Source organism: Pipra filicauda, unplaced genomic scaffold, assembly GCF_003945595.2.
Source record: "Pipra filicauda isolate LSUMZ 115617 unplaced genomic scaffold, ASM394559v2 scaffold145_size1923396_pilon, whole genome shotgun sequence".
In the NCBI taxonomy this organism is placed as follows: domain Eukaryota; kingdom Metazoa; phylum Chordata; class Aves; order Passeriformes; family Pipridae; genus Pipra; species Pipra filicauda.
The window spans coordinates 1,045,775-1,063,012 of record NW_024103940.1 but is presented as its reverse complement, the minus strand read 5'-3'; the positions used below and the strand labels follow the sequence as shown (position 1 = coordinate 1,063,012).

Below are 17,238 nucleotides of genomic sequence, written 5' to 3'. Positions count from 1 at the left end.
CCAGAAACATAATCAATCATTTTCCTCCCTTTTCTACTCCTAACCTTCTGCCAGCTTAAGTTCCTTTATCGATTCACAGCAGAATCAGACATGCAAAAATAAAGGTTAGATAGGCTGAAAGCATGTCATAAAACATGGGAACTGGGAAGTAGGTCTTTTCCTTCATGTCTGGCAACAGTTATCTGCTAGACTGGCTAAGTGTACTGGTAAACCGTATCCTTGGCTTTAATTTCCTGCAATCTTAAGCTTGTTTTTCTAAAGTACATTTTGTTTTGTCTTTCCACTAAAGACTTACAGATTCTCCATTACTATTCCTGCTTCACATAAGACATGTGGATATAGAGGTGCTCTTTGTCAAACTCACATAGTTAAGAAAAAAAATGCTTTGCTACAAATATTTATGTTGATTGATTAAATTTTTAACATAAACTTCAGAACATTTGCCATTTGTGATGGCTTTTAGTCCCCCTTTGCAGTTAAGGTTTTAAGATAGTCACTAAGCTGTGTAAGGCATCATTTTAGAGGTTCTATATACAAGTACTGATGTTTGGTTCATGGTGGGAAATTCTATCTTGAATTTAAATTAAAACCTCCAACACCTGTCACTTTTTCAGAACAACTATCACATAATAACAGCATATTGCAAACACATAAATATTGAGATAATGAAAATTAAAGCTGCAAAAGGAAACACCCTATCAATTTGAAACCCTATAAAGATACTATATCAAGAAATTCCAGTGGACAGCATTTTGTTTTCCTCCTCCCTTTCACTATGTCTGCAACATTGTAAGTAGCACAGCCCCTAAGATTTTCATTCTTCATTATTAATATATTGCCATTTCATAAATATAATTTCACATGCTACCAAAAAACCTCACATCTCTACTACCCTTCTATCAACAAATTGGTAGATCCAGCCATTATGCATTTTTGAAACTAAGTTGCATTATTGCCACACATTTATGGTGTGGCACGATGAAGCAGTAAGACTTGAGTTACACACTGCCTTGTTTGACAATATTTTCAGAAAGGAGGGTCAAAAAGGGGTAATTTTTAGGACCAATAGACAGTCAAATGAACAAGTTATATAAAAGACACTAAGGATAAAAAGCAGACTGTCTGACAGGCAAACAAAATGCATAGCTATAAAGCTGAATGCAAAAACCACATACCAAGAAAAAAAGAGGCAGGATATAGATATATTGAATGACACCAATTATAAAAAGAAGCAAGTCACGCTTAACCAACTAACCACACTTACAGCAATTCTACATCAAAAAGATAGTATCCTTGATGCCCAGGGTTTTAAACAGCATTTCTTAGACCAATACTACAATTAATGTTTTTCTTTATACGATGGAAAACCAGAAAACGTACAGAGAGTACTAACTACCCACTTGACAAACAAACACCAAACCCTTTCTTTCTCCCTGTCTTTTCAATTATGTGAGGAACATATGGGCTGATCCATTTTCATACATGTCTGCAAACCAGTCAACATAGTGATGCGAGGAAAGTGGAAATGAGTAAAACAGTAATTCATCAAGGATATGCTTCCAAATTTAAGACATTGCAATCCCTGCTTCATAGTCAAGGCAGCATTTCCCTGACAGTATATCTGAGTGGTGCAAAAAAGCAGCCACTTACACCCTCCATTATCAACTTCCTCACAAAAGTCAGCCCCTTCCTAGCACAAACTCAGCTAAAAAGGAACAAATCAGTTGGAATTCTCTCAGGCACCATGCAATGTGTTGTCCCGTTATGCGGCAAATTACTGCCAAACATCTGATTTGTGGTGGGTTTGCCTCCAAAGGTGAGAGCGTCCAATCGATATGGATTGTCATTTAAAATACAGCTGTATTATGGACAATGTGTCTCTATGATGCTCCTCCGAAACAAAAGGCAGCAACACACCACACAGCCCATTTTCAAGCTTTTTCAGTAGTATAGCTCAAAGATGTATAGGTAGTAGTATAGTTCCCAGAGCAGCATGTTCTCCAACTGCTATTTGAGTATTAATGATGAACATGTTTGTGGCTTCTGTTTATATATAAAAATATCAATATAACACAAATAAAAGATGTAGAGACATCCCATTGTTTTGACTCAGGTAAGCCAGAAGCAGAACGTTTTATCACCAAAGTGTGACATGCACTTGGTCTCAAAGCAGTACACTTTCGACAGAAATATAAAACTTTAACCAGCAAAAATAGTTCTGTTTGTCCTGAAATGACCTCAGAATCGATGGGGCCTGGGGCATAAGAGAGGGGATTGCCAAAACAAAGCATCTCAAAGAGACAGTGTAAGTAAATACAATCCATGTTTATTCAGCTACTGCAGAACTACAGTATTTTATCCAGGAAGTGGAAATAAGTTCAATTCCCTTCTCTGCACGAATGCATTTCAAGTTGCATCTCCCACTTTCCATGAGAACACAGTGACTGTACATACTCTGAAATGTGAGATCTAACCTGTTTTCTCAGCCAGCCCTATTTTATTTTGTATTGTACCTCCTAGTAGGAGAACTCAAGAAGCTGGTGGCCTCTGTGCCCTGTAGATGCCTAATCACCATGCACACAAAAGAAAAAAAGAAAAAAACAAAAAGTAACACTTCACATCATTCTGTCTTTCATTCCTGCTCTCTTTATGACAGTATCATGTTTTTACATAAAGTACAAAGGGTCTGAAAAAAAGGAATTGAGGGAAATTCAGATAAAAACTATTTCAAGTTCAATGGCAGGTCACTTAGCTGAGAGGTGAAAAAAAAACAAACTTGACTGCACTTTGTACTTGAAACTGGGAAGAAAACATCACAGTTTGAACTTGTTCCTTTTTTCCACATTCTCCAAATCTTTTGCCTCATTACTCATTGCAGACTGAAACTTTTTCATCGTGTACTCTGTATCCAAAAAAGGTTCTGTGTCCACTGCCTCCCTTTTTACAAAAAAGCATCAGTGCTAATGGCTCTGTAACATTACACACAAGCTGTTTCTAACATGAACTGGTAGATGCAAAGATGATTTTGCTATATATTTTGAGAAGGAGTTGAAAATAATACACTACCTTATTGTGAGACTTTTTTTCCTGCATCATAAATGGCATTTTCAGTGGCTAATAAAGGATACAATAAGACAAGAAAATAAACAATTATTGATAAACTCATCAATCTGTTTTGCTGTCTCACTGAAAATAATTAAACTATTTTTCATTATACCTTCTCCTTCAGGGTTTCATGTAATTTAGATAAGATTTTTTTCCCTTCCAATTATTCAACAGAAAATTAGCATTTGTAAAAGTCACTTAATTGCAATTCTTGGCAGCCAGCTTAAACAAGCCAGTATAGATGTTTGCAAACCCTTTCGTTTTTATGCTCTATTTTTTTTCCAGACCACACCTAATGAAATACAGAGACTAAAAAAAAAAACCTTGATATTTAATATTTTGTGTATTGCACTTTCTGATTTGTCAACAATATTAATAAAATTAAATAGTAGTGCTAAACATTAAATCTATTCCATCATTACAATGACACATACCAGAGTAAGTTAAAAATTATTTCTATAAAAGTATTAATGGAGATGAGGTGACACGTTTATGCTCACAGTCTTTTCATGTTGGCATAGTGACCTATTGACGAATTTGTAGTAAACCTTCAGTGAGTTTTCAGCATTGCTTCTCATAAACAGCAACAATTTATTTCTTTATTGCTCACCTAGACATCAGAGCTCTGTCAGTAAAAGTTCAAGTTTCTATTATAAACCACTTTTTCAGCTTGGGGGAAAAAGAAAAAAGCTAAAGTTTTTTTTTTTTTTCCCTTTAGACTAAGGAAGGAAGAGCCTCAACAAAGGTTCTTTCATGAAAAGAAAAAAAATATCCCTGCAAAGAGTAATCCTCTTCACTAGTTTGCTCTACTGGTGACCTTTAGAAAGATCTACCAAAGCTAAAGAGAAGCTTAATTAGCAGAAAGGGCAGCTGAGAGAGCAGGTAGCATGAAGAAAAAAGCTTTTAGTCTTTATTGTACAGGATGAGAATTTTTGAAAGAGGGATGAAATCCTAAGACTGCTTCATAAATGTTGGATACTGGAACTCATCACTCTGCGTTAGCTAAAGATAGAATTATCCAAGAGAGACATCCTATTCTGAAAACAATGTTTTGCCTAACAGGAATGGTGCTCTAGCTAAAGGGAAAAACATCTCATGAAGTACACAGGAAAGAGACTTATTCTTGAAGTTTCTACATAAAATTGTGACTGCTCCAATGATCACTAAGTATGGTTCTAGAAGCTGTTTTAATGCCTTGAATAGCAAAAAGTATTTCTCTCGCCTTGATTTTTAAAACGTGTTATGGGCAATTCAAACCGATTAGTTATGTGACTGTGACCTGGTGTGAACTATCGTCCTCTACGATACGTAACTTGTAGATAAAGAGTATAACCAAAGTTTCCTCTCCGAAAAGCATCACTGCACTTGCAGAATACCAATCTCAAATAACAAAAGAAAAAGTCTAGATCCTGAGAAGTTCTTATGTTCAAACCTATTTACAGCTGAAGAAAAAACATGATTCATATCTACACATAACATCAGTAAAAAGCCTACCATTAAACAAGGCTTAAATAATTCTATATGAACAGAACAAAACTTACCCTGTGCTCATGAAAACTCCACTTCTGTGTATTGCATCTCCATGTTTATTCTGTGAGTATCAGCCTCTTGAGAGGATGTTGTTTTGTATCTAAACCATCTTCATTAAATTGTTTTATAACTACACCAGAGTGGTATACTACCACAGATGTTTTCAAATATCTGTCTTTGCATTCACTCGAAAAACCCCCTTTGTTATTTGTATATCAAATTTGAATGCAAATTACTGCAGACATTTTAGAGATCACCACTCGAAGCCCAGACACCCTTCCTTCACTGACCTTCAACTTTTTTTGGAAGAGGGTAGAGGGGGAAATCCTCTGAAAGATATTTTTCTAAATAGCCTTAAGGAATGTGCTTCCCTAAGTCCAACACACAGTGTAAGGTAATGAAGAATCATTGTCCAAGGTCCTCAGTGCCCTAATGCCATATTTAAAAAAAACAAGATGTTAAAATGTAATTTTATTTTGCCGTTGATCTAGAGTATAATTTTAAAAAGTAAGAGCTACCACACAATGATGCTCTGACCCTGAACTTAACACTACTGTGAGGAAGCTCTAAGAGTCACTTAGAACTTTCTGAAAGTGCAAACACATCTAAACTCCCAATAAGTTAAAGGAAGACTGGGCTGTACCTGCTGGGATACACTACAATCCCAGGATTTTATGTGCCTATTACACCTTTATGTGCTACAGTTTGCACTGGTTGCCAGACTTAGGTGCATACAGACCAGTAACTGCAGGAGAACTTTGTATCCATTTTGCAGTGGATATTAAGCTACAGACAGCATTCAGCTGTGACTCCATCAGGAGCAAAAACAATTTGAGGCAATTTTGCACCAAAAAATCTTCCTTGACAGTAACTCAAACTAAGACAAAAATACTGAAGGAACTAATTTTTCTCATTAGCACAATTCATTTTTTTTAATTTTACCTCTACAAAAACATTTTACTCTGAGACTTTTAACATCCTTGCTAACAATGAGGTTGAAGTGGAAGAAAAAGAAATACAGGGGATGGGATCATTTGAGCATCTGTTACAAATTAACAGGAACATAATAGGCCAGTAAAGTCAGCAATGCGGCATAATGTGAATAATACAGCCTGAAACAGAATACTGGGGGGAAAAAACCCCTCAAACCAAACCCAACTCCCTCCCCGCCCCCCAAAAAAAAAAACAACCAAAACACCAAAAACCTTAATTTGGCAGGCAACCAGAAAAAGATCAAGGCCTCCCAACATGTCAGTGACAGAGCAGTTGCCTAGGAAGAGCTGTGGCCCAGAATCATCACTCTGTTCTCTACAAGGCAAAGATCCCAGCTATTCCAGGGTTAAAGAGAGAGACTGTACAGTCTGTAACTGTAGACTTATCCTCAGGGAAAAGAGAAGCAGGAATAGAAATAGGTGCTTGAGGCAAGTTTCTTATACACTCCAGAAGATTTATGAGTTTTACCAGCAAGATGTATTACTAAGTCTACCTGCAGAAGAGTTAAAAGTCTTATTTACAAAAATAAAACAAACAAAGAAACAAACCCATAAACCACCCCAACCCCCCTATATCCACATAAAAGTACTGAGGAATTGCATACATGAACAAGAACAGTGAGAAATGGACCCTACTCTATGCCTTACCATAGAATACTGAATCACACAGGCTTGAAATCCTCTGATTATGAAACTGAGTAAGAAATATTCCTCCATACTTTTTATAAGGCTTTAAATCGCCACTGAACCAATAATCAGCAATTTTTTTTTCTTTACGATACAGGGAAACCTGACAGCTACAAAGGCTGTGCAGAACGATTAGACTGGTTGGGAACTCTTAACAGAGCTCCTGAAACTACCCAGTTACTTTTGTGAGGAAAAGAGCACGGCACTGCATGGAATAATTTTTAATCAAATTACATCACTTCTACAAATTTATTTATTCTTCACCAGAAATACCTACTACCTACACTTTATATATCCAAACAAACTCCTGTATTATGTTCTCTAGGACCAAACGCTTATCCCAGTAGCACAACAAGATTTTTAGCTCAGAATTACAGAGTTCCCTTCCTACAAGTAACTTCTGAGTTCTGTTTGGAAGAAATACCCAGGAGCAAGTCCTAATAATTCACACGTTTGACTTTCACACATTGCGCTGTACGTTCGAGAAACACTATGAGATGAGAAAAACATTCCCAGCCTGTGACATGCACACATCTTTACTCTCCATCATGTAATTCTGGCCCTTTCCAAGCTCAAGGAAGCGCGGCTGGGCCATCCAGCATGGGAGCAGCCAGCGGGTGGGCTGCCTGCACCACCTACTGGTCTCTTACAGCATTGGTTCATTGCCCTGGATGGACGGATGGATGGTTGGCTGCATGGATTCTTAAATGTGTAGTTTTAGTCCTACTCGAAATTCTAAAATCTTCAGTTAAATATGATGGGAAGTTCTTCTCCAATATTCAAAATATTACCATTTCATTTTATCTGAATAATATCCACTCTATTTTATTGGGTAATTAAATCTAAATAAGAGAAGGATGGAAAGTTGTGTTTCACATGATTAACGAAATATGCAGCTGCTAAAGTTTCTTCTTTAAGCTAGAAAATATTTGGGATAACCTGTTTGAAAGTTACCAAATTACTACCCCAGAGACTTGAGGGGAAAATGAGGAACAAAAGCACTTAAGTAGGCAAGGACAGAAAAGCACAGCCATCCAAAATATAAAAAAACCTCAAGCTCTTTCCAAGGAAGTAGCAGAGTCAGACATGAAGGTGCTATGCAGCAATGGTGCTGCATGTTCACTTGTGAAATGGGATGCTTTTGATACAAGTGTCTCAGGTTAAATTAGCAGGAAAGTTGGTAAAATACAACGAAGGAATAACAATAAATATCACTAAACCATTCTTCACTAAACAATTAGGGATTATTACAAAACATTGCAGTCCCCAGCACTGTGAAAAACAGGTTCCTCTGTTGTCTAGAAACTGAAAAGAATAAATTAACTTTCACTGTATAAAAAGCATTTCTCTTTTTCCATCGCACAGACAGCCTTGAAAAAATAAAAGAAAAGTAAATAGGACTGTGACAAGTGGTTACACATCAGCTCTAGTGAGTAGGCTCAGTAACCTTCACCATACATATTTTTCTGTACTGATCTCCAAGTACTTCCTACACAATCCATTACACAAGCTATCTACCCTTTCAGTCACAATTTTTATTCTCAAGGCCCGAATTCAACCTTCTGATTCTTAACAATGTTTTTCTTCTTGTCCTGCCTAAAATGGACCTGTTTACAGCAACATTTCTATTTAATGGAACATTTCTACACAGGCCTGTTCAAAGTGTCCTCTTTGCCAGATAGAGGAAAAAAAGAAGAAAAAAAAAAAGGAAGAAAAAAACAAAACAAAAACAAACAAACAAACAAACAAAAAACCCAACCAAAAAGAACCAGGTTTTTGAGCCTGTCCTCCTAGGTCATATCTTCAAGACTTCATACCTTTCTTCATTCCTTCCCTCTAAACTTTCCCAGCTGGTCCAAATCTTGCCAGAATAGAACCAGTTCTTCAGTGTGATTGCATTGCTAATCGATACCTTCTCATCCATTAAACTGACAGTTTCCTTCTATAAAATTGCGGCTTTATCAGTCACACACCTTTATAGATTTTTCCTATGTAAATGTAGTTTACAAAATATTTGACCTTAAATTACACCTTAGTGCAGGCTGTTTCTCCCATTTGTTGAGACTGTTCTGTGCTCCACCCTCCTGCCAGTTTAGCACTATCTGCAAATTTTAACACTGTATATTTTAATCTTTCTCAGAATTATTAATAGAAACGCTGAACATGAGCAGATACAGAATGAAGCCTTGCAGAATTCTGTTTAACAAACACCAGTTTGACACTGAACCATCACAGCAGATAAACTCCTGAGAAGGGAAGCTCTTCACACCTCATTAGTAATTAAGTACAGCTCACAAACTGATGTACATTAATTTAAGTAAGGGGTTTTTTAGTTGCTTTTGAGAACATTAATTTAAAATATCAAAAGATTTATTGTCTTCAAGATCCAGAAATCTATTCTTCTTCTATCTGCACAAGTTGTGTTACAGTGTTCCAAAGGAAATCAAACATATCTGCATATGAAAAATGCAAGCTTTTTTTACTGTGTCTGTGAACTGCTTTTTGCAGTTGCTTAGAATGTAAAGACTTAGCTCATACTCATTAGGAAAAAATTATCTAATGCTTACAGCATTAGATGTTCTCTTAGATCAGTTCTGTATGTGCGTGGCCCACAAGAATGAAGATATAATAAACACTAAATAAACATGATATCTTGAAACTAACCATACCTAAGAAAAACTGCATCAAAACCCATCTGTTAACCTCCATTCTTTAAAAATAAAATATTTACTGCAACCAGTGCCCCAAACCAGAAAAGGAACATTGAAACAGACCTGCCAATTCCACCTGCACTGAAGCAGTCATTACATGCACACTCAGTAAATAACTGAATAGAAAGTTTAAAAAATACTTCATAAATTGCAAACATAAAGGACAATGAAAAATCTCCTTAAACAACCCACAAAAGAATGTAGTCAAGGACCATCAAAATAAAACCCAGTGTCATGTCCACAGTTTCAGAAAGTTGTTTCTGTTTCTCACAGAGAGAGCAATCCTAATATTCTGACAGTATGTAAAATTCTGAGCAAGTTAGAGGAGTTAGACTAAAAGTGAGAGATTATATTGGGCCAATGTCAACTGGATCTTTAAGCATTATAATTCCACATTTTACTAAAAATGAGTGATTGTAACCGTGTTTTATTCATTTAACATAGCACAGAGCAGCTAAAGCAGACTGAAACAACAGAAAATTATTCAAGATGACAGATCTACAAAGAAATCTGCCATTTGGTAAACCAGCTGGTCATAATTAGACAAACTCATTTTTGAAAGGAGGACACAAAATCTTCAGTAATCAAGCCAGTTAAACCAACAAGCACACTAGTTACAAAAAGACATAGCAGGTGGAAGATCCTTTTCCCTCTTAACCAGGAATAAAAACACTTGTCCTCACGTTTTCTAAACCAATTCCATGTTTGAGAGAGGTAGCATCTTGTTTCAAGTGCAGAGCTGGGAGTTACTCAGGGAGCCACCTCCTTAAGAGCTGACAGAAATCATGAAAACTCATCTCTAAGATCCTGATCCACAGCTGTATGTACCATGCAGGGTATGACGTCAATTATTTATAAACAAACAGCACCCTGATCTCCTTCTACAATAGCACACAGCCAAGGTGTGAAGAACTGACTCAGCAGGTACTGGGTCTTCACAGGCTTTGCAAGTAACACAGCTGATCATCCATGACTAAAACCAAAGAATAACAGGACTCTTGTAGTAGCATAAAGCATATAATGTGGTGTTCCATCTTCATGTGTCCACACAAAACTGAGAACCAAATGTGCCACCATGACACTTTCTTCTCCCTGTTGTACAGGTCAGAAATAATGTCCACCTGTAGCTTCAAACACAAGCTTAGGAACAATTAAATTAAAACGTCCAAACCCGCAAAACTTTAAGATCAACAGTGGTTTTAAATGAATGCAATTGACTAAGAAATATAGCTGCCAAAATATTATGCAATTTAATGCAAATTTCTACTTCACTGGAAAAAAAAAAAATTAGAGAAGATTTCAGCTTCTCAGTACACAGTGAGGAAAGCGAATGTGGTAAAACCATCACACTCCTTGTATTATTACCCAGCTTTCCGGGTTTACCATTCACACATCACCACTTCAAAAGATTTGCCCCCTGTTACTGAAAGACAGTGAGGTCTTCTCTCACACAAACTGCTCAATCTGGACCAAGCACCCCTCACTGAGGTGGTGCACTCAGGTAATACAAGTCACCTTGCTGAACAGAGAGAACACCAAGGAACTGGCAATAAAAGGTGGTAACTCCTTGTCAGACAAGAACTGGCCACACAGATGAAAGAAGGAGGTCCTCCCTGCTTCAGAAGTGGTAAATTACTGGACTGGCTCAGCAGCACTAGAACCAGCAGCTGCAGGCTGGCACATTGCTGTATGGCTGGACTGCTGGGAGCCCATCCTATCCAAGCTGCTAAGCACAAGATTTGTGGCAGGTGTGCTAAGAGACTATACAACGCATAATATCCAAACCCTCCAGTGCAGGAAGAGCATTACACTTGAATAGTCTTTAGTAGAGTTCTGGGAAAATCTTAGCTATTGTTTCACTTTTAAACATGAGTGCTAAAATGTATCTAAATACAGTGACAAAATTAGTATTTTATATTTTTTAAATCCTCCAGCAACCATGGGAGCTCTAAGACAGATAAAACACTGGCTGGAGTCAATTGAAGCCATGGCATTGTAACAGTCAAAGTGAATCTAATCAACATGATGCTGGAAATGGGGTAGCAGCTGGTCTCCCAGTGCTGCCACTACCAATCAGTAAGCATCACTGTAATGTGTCTGCCAATCCAGATTTCTACAATCAAGATTTCTACGTTGCAACAATGCTAACGGAAGCGAGACAATCTGGATGTAGTACTGTCAAAGTATTTTTAATGGAAACTGTTTTAAAGGCACAAATCTGACACCATGGTAGGTTACAAAAAGCATTTTAACACTTCCACAGGAAATTGCAGATGTAGTTGTGGTACACATTGGTATGTCTGTGCTACTTTTAATCTGCTAAAATACTTCATAATTAGTCAAAGCACAACCATTAACTTGTACTAATGGTAAATATGTGTTCCAGTGAATCACAGATATCCATTACGCAAGATCTCAGTAAAACAGGCTGGACAAGACACACGCTCATTTCGACTTCTGACTATAGAATCGTTAAGGTTAGAAAAGATCTCAAAGATCATCCGAGCACAACCATTAAATCGACTATGCCAAAAACGTTCAGCAATTCTTCACGTCTATTTGTAAACAGAGATGCATTTTTTCTGATGCATTTTTCAAACAAGACTTTTATCCCTTCAGCGCAAAATCATAAACGTATTCCGGCCAGAATACTCCTGTGTATACCGCACCAAGGCGCACTACTGCTGGCTGAGCCGTGCCAGGGCAGGACGATGGGGCAGAGCGCGCCTGCAGGCGCCGGGCTGGCCCGACAGGTAACGCCCGCAGTCCCAGCGCGCCCCGCAACCCCGGAATACTGCCCCATCCCGCCAAACTCCCGGGAACGGCCGCGGGAAAGAGCTACCAGCCCAGCTCCACCTCGAGAAGGGGAGGAATAGGGGAGGGAAGGGTTGTGCCCCCACCCCAAGGGCCGCCCCGGCCCAGCCGCGCCCAGCCCCGCCTCCCCTCCCGCGGAGGGCGGGCTCTGCTCCCGCCTACCCGCTGGTGCTGGGGAGCGCTGGGCGGCGGAGCTGCCCCGCGACCTCGGGGCTGTCGCCTGCCCCGGCCCCCGCCTCCTCGTTGTCCGTAAGCGCCGCCTCTTCCCCGGCCCCCGCCTCCTCCGGGACCGTGGCAGTCCCGGCCGCTTCCTTCAGCTGCTGCCTCGGCCGCGCCGCTAGGCCGCCGCCGGCCGTGCCGGACCCCTTCCCTGCGGGCCCGGCTGCCGCCCCGCTCCGCCTGCATGGCCGGGCTGCGCCTCCCGGGCCGCGGCGCCGCGCCCGCCCCGCCCACTGCCGGAAAGGGGCCACTTGCCAGGGCCACAGGGAAATGGCGGCGTCCGCGACCTCAGCAGCGCCCGCTGCCGGTGGCTGGCGCGCGGCCGGGCCGGGAGCGCCGGCGAGGGACTCAATGTCAGCCCCGCGCCTCCCGGGACAGCCCCGCACGTCCCGGGGACAGCCGCGGGCAGTGGCCGCGGGATGCTCTGCCCCTGCACCCTCTAGAGGTCTCAACGAGCAATCCACATGTATTAAAAATAAAGAACTCCAGCAAATATGTATTTAATGTTTAGAAAACAGTATGGTGAACTAAAGCCGCATGAATCATGGAATTGTTTAGGTTGGAAAAGACCTCTAATGTCACTGAGTCCAACCATTAACCCAGCACTACCATGTCCACCAATAAACTGTGTTCATTAGCACCACAAATTCACATCTAAATACCTCCAGGGATGGTGATTCTACCACTTCCCTGGGCAGCTTGTTGCACTCCTTGACCACCCTTTTGGTGAAGAAGTTTTACTAATATCCAATCTAACCCTCCTGTGGTGCAAGTTGAGGCTATTTCCTCTTGTTGCTTGCTACCAGGGCAAGGAGAATGAGCCCCACCTGGCTACAACCTCATTTCAGGTAGTTGTAGAAAGTCATAAGGTCTCCCCTGAGCCTCCTTTTCTCCAGGTTAGACAAAACCAGCTCCCTCAGCTGCTCTTCCTTTGTTCCAGACCCTTCACCAGCTCTTTCTCCCGTCTCTGGACAGGCTCCGGCACCTCAATGTCTATCTCATAGTGAGGGGCCCAGCACTGAACATAGGACTTGAGGTGCAGCCTCACCAGTGCCAAGTACAGAGGGAAAATCACTGCCCTGGTCCTGCTGGCCAAACTATTGCTGATACAAACCAGGATGCCATTGGCCTTCTTGGCCACCTGGGAACACTGCTGGGTCGTGTTCAGCCAGCTGTTGACCGGCATCTCCAGCTCCTTTTCCGCAGGGCAGCTTTCCAGCCACTCTTCCACCAGCCTGTAGGATTGCATGGGGTTGTTGTGACCCAAATGCAAGACCTTTGCTTTCTGTAGCAAATGAGGAAAAAAGCAACCGATCTCAGGCTGACAGGGTGTTACACGGAAGGTTGCACTACATGAACCCCATGAGGTGACTCCACAACCACTGGAGGAGTGTCCTTCTCTGAGGATGCAGAGCAGAGACACAGGAACAGCTTTGTGCCATGCTGTTTTGTTCTGCTCATCTTGAACTAAGTAGCCACCCATGTGTCCTCGGGAAAGTTCACCAGTTTCCTAACACCAGCTTGCCAGATCCCTCTTGAGCATGCAGACTGTCATTTGACAACACACATTAAAACATCAGTCTAGTTTTGAAGGTTTTTAAACCCATTAGCCTTTCCAGCAAAATATGACCACAACTCCCATTCTCTGAAATCGTGGGCAGTACTTACTCTGCACTACTACCTTTGGTAAGGGCTGCTCAGTTCTGGGGCACGGCATGCAGCGAATCAGTAAATTAGCTTAGTGTACATGCAAATAAATAAAATAACAGGGAGCAGCACTGGCAAGCATGTTGCAAAGACATCCAAGCAATTCTCGTGCAGCCAGCACAGGTCTGGCAGACTCAGAAGGAGATAGAGATAATAAAACCTGGAGAGCCCAAGCTGTGCCTGCATCTGTGGTGCAATTAATCTGTGACACGAACAATCTGCCCCCAGATAACTGGAAGCTGACTATATGTACAAATTTAACAACTCATATTAATTAACACTTGATTAGATAGATTGAAAAAGTATCATTAATATTTGGCAACAAATAGCAAATACCATTACAACTCATAAGCATGAACATTATACATCAGTAATTATGAGACACAGCGAAGTCATGATACTGTACATATGCATTTTGATTTTGTAATTTAATTTTGATCTCCCTATCATTATCATCTCTAAGATAGACAATTAACATAAATTATGTTACCATAGCACACTGGAGTCCTGCTCACAGGCACTATTGCCATGAGTAATACACAAACAGATGACAAAAGGTAATGCCATGAAGTGTTAACACAGACCTATGAAACAAAAGATTATAGAGTATGAAGAGGTGACAAGAATGTCAAGAAGAGATCTTTGCATACTAGTAGCTTAGCTACTGTCAGCTTTTATAGACATCACAGTAAAATAGCCTGTTAGGGAGGGAAGGCTTTGCGTGACGGTAACAAGACTGTTTTTTATTAAGAAATTAATTGTAGTTTCTGTACCGTATTACCAGTGTTTCTGCCACCCATGTCAGTTCAAACCAAGAACAATTGTGTCAGGACAACAAAAACTTCTGCTTCTCCTTTTGCTCTGAAGTCTGCAATCCACGTGGCATAGTTTCAGCAGTCTTTCTTCCTAAATCCTAATGTTAGGGAAGCTAAGTGACCTAAGAGGGGGACACTTGCTACCTATGGCAAAGACAAAACGTTACAGGCAACAGCATCTAGACAATTTCTTGTCTTCCCTCCTCTAAGAAAAGTGTTATGTTCTGGCAAGAAAAGGCAGAAAGTTGAAACAATCTCCTATGCAGTTGCTCAAACCCAGATGTTAGGCAAATGTAGAAGTTAGTATATGTTTATCCATGTGCTTGATATTTGTAGCTGGTGCCTTTTTAGGACCGTCTCTAGTCTTAGCTGCTGTCTTGCAACTTGCATAAAATTCATGAGCCTGATAGTGTTTCATGTACATTAGCTGCAAGGCCTGGAGCACAGCCCCGTTCTAGGAGTACCATTGGCTATGATAGAGTTTAGCTGGCTGAGCCAAAGGTCAGCTGCACTACTGATAAGACCTGTTGTGAAGAAAGCTAGAAATGAGAGCCTCCTTCTCCTTTCCCTTGGGAACTGCTTTTAAGCCGAGGCTGTACCACTGACCCTCACAGCAGCTACATCTACAGCTGGTGTCCTATCTCCTCGATCCTGACTCAGATCCTGACTCAAACCTGCTGGCTGGGCTTCCTGGATTGCTCTTGGACCTTCCTCATCACTACAGACTTGCTGTGCGATCAATGGACTATGTCTTACTCTCATCACTGTCACTTCTCAAGACTTCTCAAGAACCAAACGTGCTTCTCCACACCCTGCTGCTTTTTGGTGAGGTCTTAGCTCCCACCTGCCTGGGCATCATGCTCCACCTGTGGCTCACCTTCCTCTGCTAAGCAAATGGCCCTCACACCCCCTGACATTGGCACACTAAAACCACTACCACTCTGCCATGCATAAAATTTTGTCACATGGAACTTTTAATGTGCAGAACAACTCTGCTCACTGTCCACAATAAAAGAAGCATAAGCCACATGAGGTAGCAGAGATAGAGATTCATCTCTCAGAGCTCAGCTACCTATCACAGCCATACAGCTGCTCCACACACCTTTGTTTCACACTAAATTAATTTCTACTCTTCAAGGTTGTGTAAAGGTTTGTAAAGCCAGCACAGCCAGCCATCAGGGCAGCTCTGGCTTAGGGGAAGTCTTTGCAGAATGCAGAACCAGGATGGAATGTCTTCCTTTGTATAAGGCTCATTAGGACTGCTGTCGCACTTCAGCATTCTTGGCTGCTAGACTGGCTCTGCAGGTTGGAGAGAGAGAGCCAAGCATACAGATGGTCAGCATGCACATACTATGAGTATTGCTAGTTTGCAAGGCCTATACATGAACTAGAATCCTGTTGAATTAGGTTCAATATATGCTGTGTATAAACAGAATACAGATGCACAAATATTTAAATATAAAACAGGAGATGACAGACACACAGATGGAGGAGAATGATTTTGAGGAGCATGATAGGCAGAAGTCTCGGTACATCAGGAAACTTGCCATTATCCAGTTTCATCACAACAAGAGATAATCATTAGGTAGGGTTTGAAGTAGAAAGATACAGATTAAAGTAGATAAACTTCTGTGGATACTTAGGAGACCAGGGGCAAAACTGAAGGAAACAAAGAAAGCAAATAGGAATCATAGAATCATCAAGATTGGAAGAGACTTTTAAGATCATCAAGTCCAACCACCAACACATCATTGCCACTGTAACCCCTAAACCACTAAACCATATCACCAGGTTCAGATGCCTCTTAAACACCTCCAGGGATAGTGACTCAACCACCTCCCTGGGCAAAGAGGACAATGAAAGAAAGTGAGATGCTTTTCTGAAAGTTCAACTAGTGGCTGTAAAAGCTTGTATTCAGCTGATGAGAGACAGGACCCAACTACTTGGTACAAAAGATAGATGTGGGAAAGGGATAGGCTGTAGAAGCTACTTGCCAAGGCCAAAGATAACAACTTTCTGAAAGTTAGGATGAAAGATGAAAACACGGAGAAGTGGTGTGGGTGGATAGGGAGGACCATATAATAGAGATCTGATGCAGAGAGAATCCTAATGACTTAGAGCTGGACTTCAATAGTGATGAACCAGTGTCTGCTTTAAAAAAAGGGATCATCTTACCAGTTTTACACTAGCTATATGCCCAACAGAAAAACCTGTTAATAATTTTTCTTTCATTTCTGACTTTAAAAACTAAATACTCTTTGACTATTCCAAAATTACACAGTTTTGCAAGACTAAGCATCAAGCAAGTCATTAGCATCATCTGATGTGATTGAATTGCTCAGAATCCAGAGGTTATCTGTGAAAGAAATTTTGCCTAATACAGGCATGTATTCACTGGCACAAGAAAACAGCACTGAGGAATGTAGGAAGGAGTGGATGTCAGAGGAATGTATGCATTAATAGAGTGGTCCTGTTTTCACCTTTTGCTGCTAATGCAAGTATTAAATTGCTTTTGTTGCATTCTTTGTCACTATGGTTATCTATTGCTTCTCCCTCTTCAGTTTACTCCTTTCTATCCTCAACCCTACCATTCACTCACCAAACTACCCAGACTGTACTTCCACACCTAACCCAGTCAGTCTCCTCTGTCCTGAGATC

At 40.6% G+C, this 17,238-nt stretch overlaps 2 protein-coding genes across 8 annotated transcripts in view; one reads left to right on the top strand and one right to left on the bottom strand.

The window, feature by feature from the left end:
• Positions 1-12,349, bottom strand: part of AVEN (apoptosis and caspase activation inhibitor) — a 100,774-nt gene extending 88,425 nt beyond the window's left edge. The window contains exon 1 of one of the 2 annotated variants that reach the window (XM_039378750.1): positions 12,002-12,349. In XM_039378750.1, the coding sequence (XP_039234684.1) occupies positions 12,002-12,244 (243 nt within the window). In that variant the 5' untranslated portion in view covers positions 12,245-12,349. The remainder of the gene's footprint in view (positions 1-12,001) is intronic. The other variant, XM_027717024.2, reaches the window with a different exon arrangement.
• The window catches only part of CHRM5 (cholinergic receptor muscarinic 5), a 63,029-nt gene that overhangs the window by 37,237 nt on the left and 8,554 nt on the right, over positions 1-17,238 (top strand). The window contains exons 4-5 of one of the 6 annotated variants that reach the window (XM_039378747.1): positions 10,960-11,254; positions 11,412-11,778. The exons of the other annotated variants lie outside the window; for them this stretch is intronic. The gene's annotated coding sequence lies outside the window, so the exon portion shown is untranslated. The remainder of the gene's footprint in view (positions 1-10,959; positions 11,255-11,411; positions 11,779-17,238) is intronic. 6 annotated transcript variants of the gene reach the window in all.